Here is an 18,744-nt window from a genome sequence, read left to right as displayed (position 1 = left end):
TCCCCACTCTCGCCTTTTTCGCGTGGACAAAGAGGCAAAGAACGAGGGCGAGGCGCGCCGCAGGTGGGCCGTCATTGGTGCCTCCCTCTATTTTCTGCTCATGAGTGTCGCGTTTGCCTTCGTGCCGCTCTACGAGGCCTTCTGTCAGAGCACGGGATACGGCGGATACGTGCAGATTCGGAACACCCACGGCGGGAGAAAAAGTGGAGAGGAGGAGCTCGTCCCCTCCAGAGAACGCTCTGGAGAGGAAGACGAAGGTACAGACGCACCAGAGCTGCCGGCTTGCGAAGGCAAAACCCGCAAACAGTCCACAGAGGGGGAAACGGGAAATCAGCTGAGAGGACAGAAGACAAAAAGGGAGAAGAACACAGATAAGAACAGAGGGAAGAAAGGGAGAAGATCAGCGAGAAATGGGTGAAGAGGAAGGAAAGACAGAAGAGAGGAAAGAGGGAGGAAGGTGCAAAACCATACACAGCCTCTCTGGGTTGTCTCCGATCGCGTGTTGTATGTTTTTCTCTGGTTCCTTTGTTTCTGTCGTGCAGTTCTTTTGGAAATTGATTTCGCTTCGCACTGCAACGTCCCCTGGGATTTCGAACCCCTGCAGAAACGCTTGATTGTCGCGCCCGGTGAATCTGCTCTCGCCTTCTATCGCGCCCGCAACAAACTGGATAGGCCTGTGATAGGTACGTCCCACTCCTCTCCTTTCTCTTCTTCTTTTCCTCGTTTCTCTTTACTCCCTTCGCGCCGTCCGTGCGCCGCCTCTCTTCTCGTTCTCGATACAGACAGCAGGTGTCTCCATCTCCGCTGGGGTTGGCGCTCGTGCTGTCTCTCTTTTTGTCTTTTCCAGCTACCGTCCCCGAGGGGGGGAGCGCATTACTGGATTTACGTGGACACGTGCAATCGCTGTATAGTCGAGAGATAGAAAGTTAGGGGGATCAAGAGCCTACAGAGACCCTAAAGCGAGTACAACCGCCATACAGAACTTGAGTGTATCGCCAAGGACATACCGTGGTGTGCCGTTCCCCACGCTGTCTCTGCGATTTTCAGGTATTTCACTGTATAACGTCATGCCGCCCGAGGCAGGCATATATTTCAACAAGATTCAGTGTTTCTGTTTCGAGGAACAAATGCTCAATCCACGTAAGCTCCGCTTGTTTTGCGCGCTTTTCCGTTTTCACGCTGGTGTCGTGGACGCCCGTCGTGCTCCGTCGCTCTCTTTTATGAGGGGTCTAACTTTCGCGTCCGTGTTCTCGTGGCGTGTCTCCGCGTTCGCCCTCGTCTCTCGGCCAGGCGCCTTCTCTCCTTTGAAGCATCTGCTCTACTTTTTTCTCGCCCCGAGGAGTGAATCCAATCTTGACTGTCGTCGATTCCTTCGAAGCGCCTTCTTCCCGTCTAGCTCTTGTGCCTCTCCGTCTCCGTTTTCGTGGCCATTTCTCTTCCTGTTTCGCTCTGCCGCATTGTCTCCTTCGCTTTTCTGTCTCGCTGCTGGGATGTGATTTTCCTCCCAGATGAGGAAGTCGACATGCCTGTCTTCTTCTTCATTGACCCCGACATTCTGGATGACCCTCGCCTCGGTGAGTCGGCTTTCCCTGTTCGCGGCCTTCTCTCGGTTTCCCAGTTTTTCTCTCCGTTCCGCTGTGGCTTCTCTCTCTCGCATCTCTCTCTTGTCTTCGCTTTGGAGTCTTTTCGTTCTCTCTCTTGTCCCTTCTCTTTGTCCACGCTTTCGTGTTGAGTGGCTGCAAGGTCGTTCGCGCTCTTTGCATGCGCGTTTTCTCGCCGCGCTCGACATGGGCACTTGGCGGGATACGTGGGAGGACGGCTGCCGCGGAGTGAGCCCTAGTGTTCATACACCCGCAGGCGCGTGTCTGTGGGGTGTGTGGGCTGCACTGAACAAAAACCAGAAGCGCGAGGAGACCAGAACAGCTTGTCTTCTCTCAAACATTCATGATTGGTAAAGTCCTCGATAAACGCGAAAGCAACGGATAGCGCTGTTCACTCGCAAACGCCTCGCAAATAACACGCCAGCCCCTGACTCTCCGGTCTCACTGTTTTCATGGAGACGGAAAAGAGACATGTCTTCGTGCTGCGTCTTGCTCCAGAGTGCACGACGCCAGCTTCTCTTGTGTTTTTAGTAAAAGAAGACATCCTGTGTGACATGTCTTTCGTCCAGAGCAAATGAAGAGAATAACGCTCTCTTACGTCTTCAACGAGTCCGATGCCGACATACCCGAGGACTACAAAAATTTACCAGGTGGTGCGTCTCACAGCCTCCACCGTAGACCGACTTGGTTTTCTTTACGTTTGACTTATTTACCCATTAATTTACAGTCGAGGTTCGCCTTCCGGCAGTCTGGCCTCTAAAGTTCCAGACTTAAAATCACCGACACGTTCCCTTGTTTCCGTTCTCTCCGATCTCTCTTCCCATATATATATATATATATGCACACATGTGAAACTGCATTCGTCTTTCTTCTTTGGCGTGCATGCATACGCATCAACAAACACATCTACACGTACATGCATGGACGTATGTATGGAGATATAGATGTGCGTGCCGGTGTGTATCTCCTTACATTTGGTTGCGTCGTTAGACTCACTTCATGTGCAGTTTGCGCTGAGGGCGTCTGTGGCACAGACGATGAATGGAAGCGAAGCGACAAGGACAAACAGGGCTGTGGATGTCCTCTCTCTGTGTGGTTTTCAGCCAAGCCGACGGACAAAAAGCCTCCTGTCGTGGAGATCTAAAACTCGCAGGGAGTTTAGGGTCTTCCGTCTGCCTGGCGCCCTTGCGACCTATCTCTGCATCAGTTCGCTTTCTGCTTGTATCTTCCTGCTTTCTTCTCGATCTTCTCTTCCCGCTCGCCTCTTCTACCCACTGGTTTCGCGTCTCCACCGTTTTCTCTCCTTTCTCGTTTCCCTCTCTGCTGCGTGTCGGCCTCTCGTCTTTCTCAGCGGTCTCCTCTCTCCTCTCTGCCTCCTTTCTCGTCGTGTCCAAGGGGGTTTTTGGAGCCTTCGTGTGCCCGAGGGCGACAGGCTCTGTTGCTCGTCTTCGCCCTTACTTCTCCCTCACTGCTATCTTTTTTCTGAACTTTGGGAGAAGCTTTGGAAGACCGGAAACGCCTTTTTTTGAGCTGTTGTGAAGGAACCTCGGCGCGCATGTCTCTCTCTCTGGATGAGTGGAACGTCCTGAGGCGAAAGAGCCTGGCATGTGCCACTCTGGGAGCGAACGAATTGCTCGACAACTTGACGCCGTGCGCTTTCCTCCCTTCTTCAATTGGGACTCCACTCGCTTTCGAATCCTGCGCTTCTTTCGCATGCATGTCCGCTGCAAACGCCGTCGTAAAAAGGACCGACGATTCGGGGACGGGATGGACTCGAAGCCGAAAGCGTCACGCAGTGTGCACCTCCACAATCGACTGCGCCTTTCTCCGTCCGCACAAGAAGCCATAAATGTTGACGTACGCATGTTTTTAAGTGCATGCACATGCAAGTGCGTGCACATGTCTGCATACAAAGCTCAAATATATACATATATATATATATATATATATCTGTATAGGGGTAAGGGCGTTGTATGGGAATATGAGGCATATATTTTTCGGTGACCAACTGGAAGTCTTCCCTCTAGCGTGTTCTGGCGTTCTATCCAGCAAACCTCTCGTTGAGTCTGAGTTGCGAGATCGGAGAAGAAAGACGGGAGGTTCTCGTGTCTTTTTCACTGTCTCTTCTGAGAAGAGAGGCGAAGCAGCCAGCGATGGACTTGACGGGTCGGGTGCACTTTGCAGCTGCGCAGAGAGAAATCCAGTTCTCTCTCCAAGAGTTTCTCCACTTTTTCTCGGAGTACAGCCGCTCTTCCTTGATACTGAAGGGCGAAGAAACACGGAAAGAAATTCTATTTGTCTCATGAAACGCCTCCATTTTGCGCTCGCCTACGCACGTAACCGCATGCTGAAGCTCGGCGGCCTTCTAAAACTGAATCTGAGAGAAATCCCTCTGTGCTCTCTCCAGAGAAAAAAAAATTTGCTCCACACACATACACCTCGATGGGCAGACTTTCGAGGGCAACGCATCGATTCTTTTTCCACTTTCACATATCCCCACAGACAGCCATCTATGCAGTTACACCGAAATGATGCATCTATATATATATATATATATATATATATATATTTGCGCATATATATATATACATAGGTTTTTGTAGATGGTGAGTTGCTCCTCTTCTATCGTCTCACCGTGTGTGTGTTTATATCTCCTTTTCTCCCTATCTAAAGGTATTGGTGAATGCATGGATCATCACGTAAGGGATGCCCATTTGACTAGGTTTGCATGCATGCGGTTTAAATGAATCACCCTCTGTTTCTCTCGGTGGTTGCGTCTCGCTCTCAACTTGATTCTCGCGGAAATGGCTACTTCCAGGTGTTCCCTCGGTAGGGCGCGTTGCCACTTTCGTCCTCTTTGCATTCCACTTTTGCGTCGTTACGCCTCCCGATAAACCTGTGTCAGTTCATCTTAATGCACGTTGAAGAGAGCTTCGAATGTGCAGGTGGATACACTCCCGCTTCGATTCAAAGTGTGTGTGTGTGTGTGTGTGACGTCGAGTTCCCGCGAGGAATGGTGCGTGCCTCCGGCGCCAATGAGGCAGCTGACAGTCTCTGGATTCTCGCCAGAGAGGAGGAAGTTTAAGGCGATGAACAGGGGAACTACAGATAAGACGAGGAGAAGCTGAGGAAGGAGAAAACGAAACCAAAAAGAAGAGCAAGGCCTAGGAACAGAGGGGGAACCTGAAAGCAGGACGCCCGTCGCAGGCAGGGGGGGGGACACGGAAGAGCGGGAAAACGAGAAAAGGGAAAAGAGAAAGAAGAGACAGATGCAGAACCCCCACCCTTGAAAGTTGGCGAAACCTGCAACCGTTTTTCAAGAAGGAAAGGAACAGACGGAGTTGGAAAGCAAGAAAAGAGAGAAGGGAACCTCATGAGGGAGGAGGGAAAGAGGAAAATGGTGACGTAAGGAAGCGCGTTGCGGAGACAATGGACACACACGCGCTTCTCTTTACCGTCTTTCCTTTAGCAACTTCTCCTTCGCCTCGTTCACTTTCGTGGCCATGTAAGTCGATCCTGGAAGAGAACACACGGAAAAAACATCGTGCGTCGTACGGAAAGGTGGAGGAACAAGGCTCTTCGTCGCCGTCTTTCAGGATGCGCAGAAGACCAAGGAGACACGTGCCAAGAACCTCGAGGATGCAGCTGCGGTTTACGCAGGAAAAGGCGGAAAGAACAAGATCGCCGAGAACAAAGACAAGATGCCTGCCGCGGTTTCGACGGCGCCCGCGTGCCAGCAATACACGCTGGAAACTAGATTAAGCGTGGAGGAGAGAGGCCAGAAGAGGAGACAACAGAGAGAGAAGAAAGACGGACGAAAGAACCGAAGAAAATAGCAGACAAGAAGGGAAAGACGAAGGAAGAAGAGACGAGAACCAGAGGAAACACGAGAGCAGAGTGAACAAGAGAGGAGAGGAGACAGGAAGGAGAGGAGGGGATCGGAGAGAACACGGGGGGGGGAGGAGAAAGAGGACAGAGAAGACAAAGAACACGAAAGGAGAGAACGCGCGGAGGAGGCGAACCAGCGACGGGCGCGTGGACACAACGGGGAAGGGCGTTTTCTCACCTCCGTTGTCGGGGTGGTTTCTAAGCATCAACTGCTTGTGAGTCTGCAGGATCTTCTCCTTCGTTGCCGTGGGGCTGAAGAAAACACGCCGGGAAGCTAGCGTCTAAAATGCATAACCGAGTATCACCGTATATGCACAAACGGACATGGTAAATCTTTATTCACACCGGAACAAGAACCCCTCCTCCTGGACCAGCCGAGGCGCGAAAAGACTCTCGCCCCCCAGACAGCGGAAAGGAGTCAACCTCAGACCGCACGAACAAGACACTCCCCAAGACGCGCCGCAAGCTGCCTGCAGCCTGTTTCTGCGTCTTGCTTCTCTCTGTTCTGTCTAAGCTTGCGTGACGGTTTGCCCGTCCAGCTCGGCGTGTTTTTTGGGCTTACGAGAGTCTGAGGATTTGGAAGGCTTCCGTCTTGGACATGGGGTTCTCGAACCCCCGAAGGTCGCGCGTCAACGCTCGCCACTGCACACCTGCAGCCCCGAATTTCGCCTGGAACCACTGGCGAAGAGGCTCGGCGACGTCGGCCTGGGTTCCACTGCCCCCAGAGGCGCTCTTGCCTTGCCGCCATATCGCAGCCTGCCGCAGACCTCCGCGCGCGGCGAACGCAGCGCCTCCCACGAGAAAACAGACCAAAGGCCACATAGCCGAAAAGATAAAGACGGGAGACAGGAGAGAGACAGAAGAGCGAGACGCGAGGTCTGCAGGGAAAGAGGAAGGGGAGAGCGGAAAGGGAGAGAGAAGGGTGGCAACTGTAGGGAAGAAGAAGAGGGGAAGGAGAGAGAAGAGATGTGGCGTAGAGAGACAAAGAAGTTTCTAGCTGACGAGAAAGAAGAGCCAGGGAGAGACACACAAGGAGGTGAAGGAGCCGTAACTAAATATTGAGGCGGTGAAAATGCGGAACTTTGAGAGCAAGCAGAAGGCCCGAGGCGTTATCCCCGTCAGTTGTGTTTCACCACACACCCAATGGGCTGCGGAGGAGAAGGGAGGAGCCCGATGCAGAGAGAGGAGAGAATTGTCTTCTTCGATTCGCCGCGAGACATGAGAGCGACGGAGGAAAAGGAGCAACGGAGGAAGAGGAGCGAAGGACGGAGAGTGTTTTGGGGCTACGACGGAGATTTACGACGGAAAGAACGGAGAGAGAAAAGAGGAACAGAAGGCCCATGCGAAGGGAGACGCGAGCACGGAACCTAGACAACGCAGAGAGTGCAAGGCAGAGGGGAAGAAAAGAGGCCGTAACTCCGCTTTTAACGAGAACCGGCGCTCTCTCTTTGTCGGAATCAAAAAAGTCTACGGTAAAACTGTAAAGAGAACGAGAAGACGAGCTCCAGACGATGCGTAGGGGAGAGAAGCGATAACGAGGGACGTAGAGAGAGAAGAAAGGAAAGAGATAGAGAGGAACAGAGAGAAGAAGGAAGCGAAGGTATATACAGAGGAACGGAGATGAGCGGAAAGGACCACCAGATACGGCCGGTGACAAAAACCTCGTACGGGGAGGTAGGAGAGGAGAAACAGAAAATCGCCTGTGAAGAGGGGAGAGTCGAAAAGGAGAAAACGCGGAGAAAGGGAGGCGAACCTCAGCCCCCCTGTCGTTATTCAACAGAGGGAGACGTAGACAGGAAAGAGGACAAGTCCGATGGAACAGCGATGCGGGCGTGTCTCCGAGGCAGTTTCCACAGGAAAGGGGCGTTCCAGATCCTGAAAAAGACCGGCCCTCGGAATGAGGAAACCGCTGAAAGTGGAAAGACGGTCCCAAAGTTGATAACACTCTTTTTTCGGGCTCCTTTCCGCACAAAGGCGGTTGCCACTGGACGGGGCAGAGACCGAGCCGAAGAAGCAAGCGGGACCGCGAAAAAGGCGTCGATTTTTGAAGGAGGAAATCGATAAAGGAACGAAGTGGCCAAGAGGAGAGAAACATGCCAGAAGCGAAGCAAAAAGTCACAACCGAGGCCTTGAAAACTTTTCATTTCTTTCGCGGTGGCGAGTCTTGCGCCTCCCCACCCCGAACTCAAAATTTGTGTCGAGCTCCACTCTATTTCGCGCATGCAGTTCGCTGGCGAAAAAGCTCATTAACGCTTGCCTTCATCACAGCGTGAAAAGGGAGAGAACAGATTCCAGTTCTCCATCTTGCAAAAGATTGCATATGTCCATCATAATGCCGTTCAGACACCTCAACGACAAAACCACTCAAACGCATATCTGTATCTAGCTATATATATATATATATATATATATATATATACATGCATGCATAATGCTTATTTATACATGATCTTGACAAGCAGGGTGCCGTCTGTAGATGAAGAAGATATGGACTTCGCTACGGAATACATATCTATATTGCGATTATATAAATGTTTTCCGGCCGCTTCTCCCCTTCGTGTACGGGCACACACACACACACACAAACACACACACGCTTGTCTCGTGGTCTCAGATTGTCTCGCGTCAAAACCTTTTTAACGAACTCGCGGGGGCGGAAAAGCGAGACGAGGCAGTTCAGGCGGAACCCCGAAAAGAGATTTCAAGTAACGGCTCACAGCCAGGCGCCCAGATACACGGACAAGAATACACACGAATAGACGTCTCTAGATCGAGAAACTCCAGTTGTTTCTAGAGACAGAGAGAGAGACAGAGTTGTAGATCTATATATAGGGTGATGAGTGTGCATATATATATATATAGCCTGGCGTAGGTGGCGTGGGTAGTGTGCCTTGTGTCACACAAGGAGAAAGATTCAGCTGTCGAGAGGCGCAGCGCGAGTGAAGGCCTGCCTCCGCACTTTTCCCCTTTCTTCTCGAACCAAGTCGTTCCGGAAGAGTGCGGCAAAGACTGGCGAGGGAGCGATTCACCTCTTCTCAGAGGTACCGTATTGAAACACACGGCAGGAACCTGGAGAAGCAAAATGCGATGTGTTCTTGCACGCGACAGCGCGTGGTGCCTAGAGAAAGACGCGTCTCGTGGATGTGTGCTAGCGAAGAGTGAACCAAAACGTGATTTCCCGCTTGAGGCAGCTTCCCTGTGCGCATGCAGATTTGTCTCAAAGAAGGCTGTGAGCTTTCCCGACACACAGACTGTCTTAAGGCACACTGCGAAACTTGCGTTTCGACAGACTCCCTGTCCTAAACCGAACAGTTCAAGCCTCGAGCTGAGAAGAGGGCCTAAAACCAGAGATTCGGTGTGTGTGAAGAAGCTTTTCGAAAACGGCAGAGAACGGCCAAGAGCCGCTGTCTTTCTGAGATGCCGGGACACCTGACGCTTGCCAAACGAGATTTCCGGTTCGTCTTCCCTCGTTCAACCACCCGCCTGGGCGTGTCTGCCGCCCGCGATGGGGCCTCGCCGAGTCATTGCCGGAGACAGGAGCACATGGAGCGGAAAACAAGGGAGAACAAGGAGCGCCTCGAGACAAAAAACCAGAGAAAAACAGAAAAGATCGCGAAGGGCGGAGATGCACATATGGAAAGCGCACACCCGCAGCGAGAGGAGAGGAAGAGCGAGAGATAAACTGTCAGTTCAAGAGGACAATAAAATCACCCCCAAAGAGGCCGGTCGCGTGAAGTTTCGCGAAGCACTGTGCGTCTTTTTTGTCGGGCTTAAATTCTCTCCGGAGAAACGGCCAAGAGACGCGTTCAGCCCTCCACACTCTTGCGGGTCAGCGCTCGGACTTTCTTCTTATATTCGGGCAAATCCTTCTTGTACTGGACCTGAAACAGCACGACACAGAATCCGAACCCCAACATCCGCACCGCGACACGACCTCCCGCGTAACTCACCGACGCCCCTCCCCCTACGACCAGTCCCGAGACGAAACATGCCGAAAAGTTCTGTATTTTGCGTATCCGCATGTATATGCAGGCATTCGTTTCCACATAGGCGGTGTAAGTGCATGTCCGTCTCTGCACTTGCTTTGCCTCACCGCTGCATCGATGTTTGCAGGAGATTCCAAATTGGGTTCGCCCAACATGGAGATGACGGAGAGCAAGATGGCCTCGACTCCCAGGATGGGCCGCCACCGCTCCTCCGCTTTTTCCTGTTCGTTGAAAACGTCGTCTCCGGGGGGATGAAGAATGCTGATGCAGACTCGGCCGTCGGGGTAAACTGAAAAAAGAGCAGCGGGCGCCAGAACTGAGGAATGAGTGAAAGAACCTGCAGTCGCAACTCCCGCTGCACATTGGTGCAGGATCTGAACCAATGTGCAGCCGAAACCTTCCGTGCACGCGGAAAAGCAGAGTCGCCAATACAGAAGCAGACCGATATACGCAAAGACATACATATATATATATATATATATATGTGTATGCATGCACGAGTTAAACTGTGCATTCGCACATCGATAATCGAATCTTTCACGTGTATGTGTATGTGTGCGTCTCTCCAAACTTGCACAAATGCACACGCGGCAATGTAACTTTTCGGCGAGGAGCGGGGGAGACTCCAGACCGGTCATGACCACACGTTCTCGGATTTCAAGGCAGTATCTGTGTCAAGTTCGGCGAGTGAGCACGGGCTTTGCACGCGTTTTTGACGTACTGTTTGGATGCCACATGTCCTGCAGAAACTTCATTTCCGGCGGATGGTTGGGGAAGTCGGGGGGGAATTTGAGAGCGGCGTTGAAAATGCCGCCTTCGTACAAGGTGTCGGGCGGCCCTTCGAAGCACACCCGCCAGACGAAAAAATCTCCGCCCGCCTCGTCGTCCAATCCGACGCTGCAGCCGCTGGGGCAGTCGCGACTCAGCTCTGAAAACAAAAGTTGCTCCACTTCCACGAGACATGGAGAAACTGAGCACATGACGCTGACAAACAGCACCCCACAAATATACAGAGAAAACAGATACCTACATACATGCATACATCCACGTATGTATATATCCTGGTGGATCACTGTATGCGTCCACATCTCCCTGTACACAATTAAGATGCGTTGGTTTTTTGGAACCGTCTACAGAGGTTTTTAGCCTCTGGAGGTTCTTCAACGAAGCCAAAAGTTTATCGCATGCACATCCTTCGCTGCGGCGCCTCAACCCAGACACGCACGCCGACAGTTCCGCGGATCGAAACCTCGATCATCCGACAGTGCACGGCGAATATGCAAACGCAACCTGTGCACGAAAATGCCTATAAAAAAGCATTCCCATGCATATACGCATTCACACACACTAAGCATATATGTTGGGCGTTATGCGTGTATGTATCTCGACGACTGAATGCGGGCGCGAGGAAGACCGTGTTCTTCGGGGTAGGGACGGGAGGACGAGCGGCTCCGGCGACGGTCTCGTCGCGCGTTGCTCTATGCTGCTTTTCACTTTTCCTGGTTCTGGGCGAGTCTCGCAGTGCCCCTATGGCGAGTCGTAACTCACCGAGAAACTGTTTTTTGAGAAGTTCTCTCGCGATGTTTGTCATTTTCGAGCTGAAAATCAGAGAAAAGCTTCGGCTCCCGCCTGTCGACTTTGTGAGACGCCCACTTGCCTCCACTTTCTTTTCCTTTAGAGAAGATGCAAGAGACGTCGGACGAAGGTAGTGAGGAGCGAGAAAGACGAGAGCGAGGTGACAGGATGGGAGGCAGAGTGCGGCGGGGCCGATACCGGGGAAACGTTTTTCCACGAGAAGCGGGGGTTTCGCCCTGCAGGAGGTCTCCTCCACCGCGAGTTCCTTGTGGATTCTCTTAGATAGACGCCGAGACGATGCAGAAAGGCGGCCGGACACGGAAGAGTTGGGGGACAGGGAACAGTTTGAACGAGACGGCAGGAGGGAAAGGAAGACAAGCGGACACGAGAGAAAGATGTACGCGAGAAGAGGCGTTTCGGGGCAACGGGTCCGGGAGGGAATTTTGAGGAAAACGGAGCGTCTTCCTTCCGCAAATCAGACAGACCGAAGAGGAGTCAAAAAGCGTTCACATCTCTCGGGTTTCCACGGCAAAATGCCGAGAGAGATGTGTGCGTGTGGATTCAGAGGTGTAGACGGAAGAGCAAGTTAATGTCATGCATAGGTGTAAAGACAGGGAGCAGGACGGCAAAGAGGAGAGGGGAGACTTGTGCAGAGTCGAAGAGGCGAAACCGAGTGAGCCTACGGACGGACGGGAGTGTCTGATAACGGGCTGCAGGACAGGAGAGGCGAGCGTGTGAGAAAACGGGGAGAAGCAGAGAAAACGAAAAGAGGCGAAGGAGAGGAACGGGCGAATTGGGAAAATAGGCGTCCCGACCAGCGAAAAAAGGGGCAGAGATGCACGCGAGACGGCCGTGTATAGACCTGCTTCTCAGGACAAAAGCGAGGGTCGCCTGAGAAGCGCGAACGCGAGAGGGGGCCGACGAGATGTCGCGTGTGTCGCAAAAAGCGGAGAAAAGGGAAAAGCAGGCGAGAGCCTCTCCACCCGAAGTGCTCTTTTTTCGCGAGAAAAGGGTGAAAAACACAAGGTGCATGAGGGGGAGAGGCAGCGCGACGTCATCACGAAATGTCGGAAGACCGCAGGCGCATGTGCAGAAGCCTTGTCCGTCCACACGCCCTTTTTTCGACGGACGACCGTGGCCTAGCAACGGCGGCCCTCAGTTGGTAGACTGATGCACGTTTGGCGCACATGTGCATGTGTGCCCCAAGGCAAATGTGCTTGGCTTTCTGAAAATCCCACAGAGAGGAGGTACACATCTGCTTCCGGGAAGGTGGAACAGAGGGCGAAAGCAGTGAGAGGAGCCTGTGGTGCGTGGATCGGCGATCAGGACCGGTGCTGGCAAAAGGCACCGGTCCACGGGGCAGAAAGCGAGTTGCAGCGAACGAGAAAGAATCGAAAACAGAAAGGAAAACGAACGCGAAAAACGGAAGGTCCCGCCACTCGATGTCACCGTGTGTGTCACAGAGAGACTGGCACAGTGTGTGGCGCTTGCCGTGCCTATCTCGCCACGGCGCCCTACCGAGAAAGGAGTTCTCAAAAACGAAAGAACTCACTTCCCGGCGCCTTCCTGTCAAAGCAACACACCCGGAAATGCCTTCCGTGTCAGCGGGGCGTCCGCGTTTGCACGTAAGTCGCACGAAATGTGACTGCAGAGAAGTGAGGCGTACCCTCGAGGCACTTGCCAATCTTCGGGAAGATGCACGCGTTCCGAAGCGAGAACATTCCAGGAGAAGAGAGGAAAACAAAAGAGCAAACGATCGCAGACATACACAGAGAGAGGCGGGCGTCCGCGATCGGGATACGTTCCATGAACCACGAAAACCCAGGGACGATGACAGTACGTAGACGGGGTTTGCAGGCTCGTGCCGGATAGCTTGTTCGATGAGTTCCAAGTCGGCGCGAAGACGGAAACGAAGATGTGTGTTTGCTGAAGAAGCAAGTGACCTCAACAGACACGGGAAATGTAACAGTCGAGCTACTCAGATGCGCGTCAGAAAATCGTCCATTTCCGCAAGGGGCTGATGGTAGATCCTCCACGCCCTGTGCGAAGCCGTCTCGATTACTCGCCGCTCTCTCTGCGTCGTGGCGTCTCAATCCGTTCGTAGTGTCGTTCCCCTCATGAGACCGAAAAACATTCGCTCCTGGAGATCGGAGACCGTTGCGCTTGGCGAAACATTCATATATTCCTGTTTGTGTTGCCTTGTCCATCTCGCTCTTTTTTCCTCGGTGTCCATGGCGTTTTACTTGGAAGTTTGCAAGGAAGCCGCCGCAGGGATTGAGTCAGATTTCCAGTTCCATTCTGTTCATGCGTCATCGCGGAGTCAGCGATCGACGAAAACTGGTTCTGACGAACCTAAAGGTGACATTCGTGCAGTACTACACAAAGAGATATAGACTGTGTTCTGTGCATGCTGTGAACGTCCCTCTATCTATCAATATACATACGTGTACGAATAGTCACGTACACAGAAACGGCGGGCACGCGTAGTTAGACACAGGGGCTATTTTCGAGAGAAATCTTTTTTCTTGTGAAAGTTCGGAAGGTCTGGATCATCACAAATCCGTACGTCTGCAGCCCTATTTGAAGACTGTTAGAGCCGTCTTGTCGGCACCCGAGTCTCATCTCCAGTACAGGAAGAAAGGATATTATGGAGATCGTATCGTTTTCCATTTATCCGTAACCTCTCAGGTTTCCCTTTTGGAATCGAATCCTGTTTACACTTTTGCGGCCCGCCGCTGGAGGATCTGTCCCTGCCAGCTCCGGTGGATGTGACGATACACTTCAATCTGCATATGCTGGAAGCTTGTATGGATGTTTCTGCATACCTGCATTTGTATGTGCCCGAGAGTCTCCTCTTTTCCGGGACCATATTAGCGTGCAGTTACACGTAGAAATCTTCCGTATTGCGGCCTTGTGATCTCTGTCGGAGAACTACAAGACAGATAAACCAGCATATATAATGATAGTATTGCCAGGATCTCTTCTTTGTGGGCGTTGAGGCTCTGTCTTCAAAGGTATTCAACAGAGCCTACCGCTTCTCAAACAAGTGTATATATGTTGTTCACTTTATTTTTAGGCATTTTCGCTCTTCGGCCAAGACGACACAGAAGATGTCGGATCCGAATCAACCCACTCATATCACCGTCACGGTGCACGGAGCGCGAGAGCTTCACAGTACGAATCTAATTGCAAAGATGGTGAGAAAGAATTACACAACAACGCAGAAATGCGGATGACCTCAATCAGCTTTCTTAACGGGTTGTTCAGCCGCCCACACGGCGGACGGGGCGTGGATGGAACAACCAGCGTGACGGTTTATGGAAACCAAGGGGGGGGTCTGTGGACCTCAATAAACCCTTTTCTAGAGAGACGTTACTTCACCGACGAATCGACGATTGAACAGTACCCAGTTTTTTTATCGCGTCTGTTTCTTCCAATGTGAGCCGCAATCTCCTAGTTATTTTTTTTCTGTCTCAGGACCCCTACTGCATCGTCACTATGGGGGGTCACACATTCAAAACGAATGTGGACGACCACGGAAACAAAACTCCGCGCTGGAACCAAACCTTCAAGATGGATTATGCTGGAGAGGCTCAAATGCGGTACGGATTTCCAGACGGACAGGGCTTCTCTGGGCACGCGTTAAGCGATACGACCAGCCGACGTTAATTGACATTTGCCTGCACGCTCCGTCTTGAGCGTTGCAAAGCGGGGGAATATCCCTGTTTGTGTGTTCCGAGAGGCCACATGCGCACGTGTATCTGTAAAAGCGTTTAGACGGCGTTACGTATGTAGGATTGTATGGCGCGTTTCCGGGCTTGTCATGTCATTCATACCAGATTCAAGGTCATGGATAAGGACAAGTTGACGAAGGATGATTATATCGGCATGGCAGACGTCACCCTCGCCCCGATCGTGTACGGAACGCGCCTCTATAATGCGGAAATAGAGGTAGGCACGAAAAGCATGGAGCAGTCTACCCAACCTTCCGTTTGTTCGACGTCCTACCACCTTCGATTGCGCCTATAAAGGATAGACTAGCTACCGTCGAAGCTCCGTTATGCGTGCAGCGAATTTCTTATGTGTCACTACAGGCAGACGTAAGCTCGATACATACGAACATCTGCAAACATGCGTATGCATAAACACATTTTGCTGCATGGGATTGGTTTGTGTGGTTTGTGTAGCTGACGCGGAAGGAAGGCAAGCGTGCAGGGTACTTGAAAGTCACAATTGAGTTTGACCCCAAAAAGAAGGCTGATACTTCTTCTCCCCCCGCTGCCACCCCCCCTTCAGCTGCCGTACTCCACGCCGCGCCAGCAACGGCTTACACACCAGGTTATTCTCCTACCCCTTTACAAGCGCAACCTATGGTAGGAACTCCGTATTACCCCCCGTCATCAGTGACGTACGCAGCTGCAGCATCTGGGTACGCCGCCGTGCCGCCTGCGGTTTATCCATCACCACCTGCAAGTTACGCTATGCCACCAGGTGCACCAGGTTATCAGCCGCCGGGAGTGTATGGCCAGCCTCCTACTGGGCAGCCGTACTACGGCTATCCCCCTGGATATTACCCCCCTCGATAGGGGACCCATACAGGAAATATAAATACAGGAAGGACAAGTCTCACAAAACCCTTTGGATTGTCACAGCACGTTCTTCCGATCCGCACTGAAGAATCGGAGTTAACTCTACACTTCCTTGTCGTAGGCTGGATAATGTGAGGTGAAGGAACGCTCGCGAAACGCTTCCTGAGAAACCGGTTCCCCTACTGTATGGGAATGTTGTTGCGATGCGGAAAGGGCTCAGTGTACTCTTTCCTTTCAGGAGTTCCTACAACGTTTCGAATTCATCTTCCTTTGTGGCGCTTGCACTTTATAGCGGTCCTTTGGATATTGCAGTTTGAATGATAAAAGTGGTGAATTAGCAGGAGCTCCCAATGCCCTTTCAACTTCTGCGCTCACCGAGGCGCCTCTACACGAACAGGGATGAAGATACCGCTGTGCACTGCTCCTCTGCGGTTTCGATCCCGTCTCATGTGGAACTGCCTTGAAACACCGTCGCAGTACGGCGCATTCCACGTAATGCGTATGAGAGACTGGATGCTACACGGGATGGCTGTGGAATTGAAAGCCAGCAACTTTACCTGTCTCGATCGAATTGGGCGTGGAGACCTTACGGTTCCTGGTTCTCTGCTGCCGCTCCCTACCGATCTTCTCTGATTTGTGCCTAGTCTCTGGGATGAATCCCCCCGGCTCTCGTGCTCACCGGATACTACAATGACATAGCTCTGAGAACCTAGCTCTCGGTCGTGTCACCACGCTTGCCAGGTGCTCCCAGGCTGTTCCGCGACGATGCACATGGAAGAAGAGAAACTAAGGCAGCACTCCTAACTCTTCAGCCATGTCACGAAAACACGAATGCTGGAGTCTTAAACCAGACAGCCGTTCGCATGCAACTCATCTCTTCCTTTTTTTCTTTTATCCTGTGGCCTTCCACCGGTTTTTGCGGGGGCTGTCGTCAATCTAAAAGAGTCGTCGGAGCTGCAGTCCCCATTCACATCTCGTGGAGACCTGCCGAAAGTCCCTGTCCCTGTGGCCACGGTCATCCCGGCCTCATTCCGGCGCGTACCCGACCGTCGCACCGAAGACCTGAAGTGTTTTACTCATACCACAGAGTACCGCTGGTTAGCAACGAGCTCCGGAACAATACAGCCACCTTCGTAGCAGTATTGGGGTATTGTTTTGAGTGGTTTGGTAGACAGCACTGAAATGAGAGACAAAATGAAGTAACGAACCGCCGCCGCTGTATACTGGTCAAACCGGCGAGGTCTCGACGCCAGCTGTTGCCTGGACTTGCCACCGTCACGGAAGGGAAACCTGAGGTGTGAGGAGCGGAGACATAGGCAGGCGGTAACAGACCTTGCCTGCAGTGACCGGCCGTTGTAGTTCTGAATAACGGTGGGAAATGTCGATGTCGAAGGTTTTCATGCGACACAGATAATCCGCTTTCGTGCCCTTTTCGTGAAGAGAAAGTGAACGTTGCCTGCCGTAGTGGTGTTGAGGGGAAGGCGTCCACGTCATTCCTCATCTCATGCAGGAGGCTTCGTGATAAAGAAACGCATGAAGCAGAAGTTCAAGAGAGGTAGGTAGGTGTCCTCCATTTTCGTGTGAGTACGTAGATTTCCTGTAGATGTGTGTCAACGCTTTTTCTCCTCGCAGGTGCGCCCTGCTTTGTGGTGCCCCACTTCACGTCTATCCTTTGTTCCCGCCACGTGATTTGCCACACACAAGGAAAGGGTGGAAGGAGACCGATGGTGCACATCGCAATCTCCTGCGGAATCGGTTCCAAGAGTGACTCTCACTACGAAACGCCGTTGAAGCCGTAAGCAGCATCTGAGAGGGCGATCACCAGGCTGCAATGAGGCGATGGAGCTAGTAACATGCAATATGTTTTAGGTTAGCCTCTCCGCCGCTTCTACACTTGACATTGGCTCCACCATTATGCGTGCTAGTATACCCGAAACTATAATACACACAGAAACCTGTTTGCCGCAGCAGCTAGGCGTCTAAATCTGCGACCAACATCAGCTCTGGTGCTCAAATGGAAATAGTTACAGTCAGAGCGTCTCGTGACTGTAACAAATCACGTGGGGGGTTTGCAGGTTCGCTTCTGGCTGAATTCTATGAACCCACGCTCCCTGCTGTCGCTGAACAGTGCCCTCTTCGAGTTCTATTCCGTCCTTGGATAATGCACAGGTGTGTGGGGCCAGATTGCTTGCATGCTCGCGATAAATACATGATTTCGCACGTATTTTTGTTTAGGATGTAAATGGACGGACTACGGAGGGGAGCCGCAAGAAAGACCGTTTGCATATGCCAAGCCAACTGCACGAACCCGAACGGAGTCTTCAACGCTGATGTCGCGTCTTCGGGGTTGACCGAGAGGAAGCCTTCGTGGGGCCCACTGTGGTGTGGGGAAATGTCATAGAGCCCAATACATTATCCCACTATGCCTGTTTCTCCTGCAGAAACGCAGACTGAGTGTTTCTCTATCCCACAGCACTGACGGAACTTCTGGCTTATTTACTCCAGAGAGGCCGGTTCTTCTACTGTAAGGCTACAGTCCCCTGCGTTCAATAGCCGCCCAGGTGAAGTGCCGAAAACGTAGTCAGACTGCCCTAACTGTAACAAGGGCACGCTACGAGTCCAAAACATTACCGCGTTCACTTTCTGTTTCTCGTCCCGTGTGCCCTTGCTTCTCGTTTGCTGAATCCGAGAAGCAGATTGCTAGACGAAAAAGCGGTATCGATTCCTTCAAACAGACAGTTTCTTGACCGTACGAAGCTACAGAGATCTTGAAGAGTGTGCCGTATCCACTGCATGCAAGACAACCAGCCCGTTCTGCCACGAAGCAGCAGCGTCGCCACTGGGACCGAAGAAGAGAGGTATGGCCGTGTCCCGAAATCTCTGGCCCCCTTTTTTGCAAGAAACTGCGCACGTTTAAAGCGTCTTCGGTGTGTCTCCCGCTGTTTATTCTGTGAGACCTGTGTTACTTCCGCTATTCACACCGACATGAGTACACATTCCACAACCGTTAATCTAGAGCTACCGGATTCCTCCGACAGCCACCTTGTTGAGAGACATGGTTTATCTCCACTTGAATGAAACTCATCACGAAGGTGTAAACAGGTT

General features: G+C 52.1%; 4 protein-coding genes across 4 annotated transcripts; 2 read left to right on the top strand and 2 right to left on the bottom strand.

The window, feature by feature from the left end:
• Window positions 1-100: 100 nt before the first annotated feature.
• NCLIV_022110 (putative cytochrome C oxidase assembly protein cox11) lies at window positions 101-2,745 on the top strand (the record flags this gene model as incomplete). Its single annotated transcript, XM_003882405.1, has 6 exons — window positions 101-257; window positions 543-683; window positions 1,048-1,140; window positions 1,509-1,574; window positions 2,171-2,254; window positions 2,705-2,745. 6 exons carry the CDS (start codon window positions 101-103, stop codon window positions 2,743-2,745), a joined length of 582 nt encoding a protein of 193 aa, XP_003882454.1.
• Window positions 2,746-4,703: 1,958 nt separating this feature from the next.
• On the bottom strand, window positions 4,704-6,311 carry NCLIV_022100 (DnaJ domain containing protein, related; the record flags this gene model as incomplete). Its single annotated transcript, XM_003882404.1, has 4 exons — window positions 4,704-4,725; window positions 5,057-5,117; window positions 5,668-5,741; window positions 6,052-6,311. 4 exons carry the CDS (start codon window positions 6,309-6,311, stop codon window positions 4,704-4,706), a joined length of 417 nt encoding a protein of 138 aa, XP_003882453.1.
• Window positions 6,312-9,295: 2,984 nt separating this feature from the next.
• Window positions 9,296-11,066, bottom strand: NCLIV_022090 (Ubiquitin carrier protein, related; the record flags this gene model as incomplete). Its single annotated transcript, XM_003882403.1, has 4 exons — window positions 9,296-9,370; window positions 9,583-9,764; window positions 10,197-10,403; window positions 11,024-11,066. The coding sequence occupies 4 exons, from the start codon at window positions 11,064-11,066 to the stop codon at window positions 9,296-9,298; spliced, it is 507 nt and encodes a 168-aa protein (XP_003882452.1).
• Window positions 11,067-14,244: 3,178 nt separating this feature from the next.
• NCLIV_022080 (hypothetical protein) lies at window positions 14,245-15,636 on the top strand (the record flags this gene model as incomplete). Its single annotated transcript, XM_003882402.1, has 4 exons — window positions 14,245-14,247; window positions 14,528-14,652; window positions 14,890-15,001; window positions 15,238-15,636. The coding sequence occupies 4 exons, from the start codon at window positions 14,245-14,247 to the stop codon at window positions 15,634-15,636; spliced, it is 639 nt and encodes a 212-aa protein (XP_003882451.1).
• Window positions 15,637-18,744: the final 3,108 nt, after the last annotated feature.

Source organism: Neospora caninum, chromosome VIIa, assembly GCF_000208865.1.
Source record: "Neospora caninum Liverpool complete genome, chromosome VIIa".
NCBI classification, from domain to species: Eukaryota; Apicomplexa; class Conoidasida; order Eucoccidiorida; family Sarcocystidae; genus Neospora; species Neospora caninum.
The sequence above is the reverse complement of the archived record's forward strand: the minus strand, read 5'-3'. Positions and strand labels throughout refer to the sequence as shown.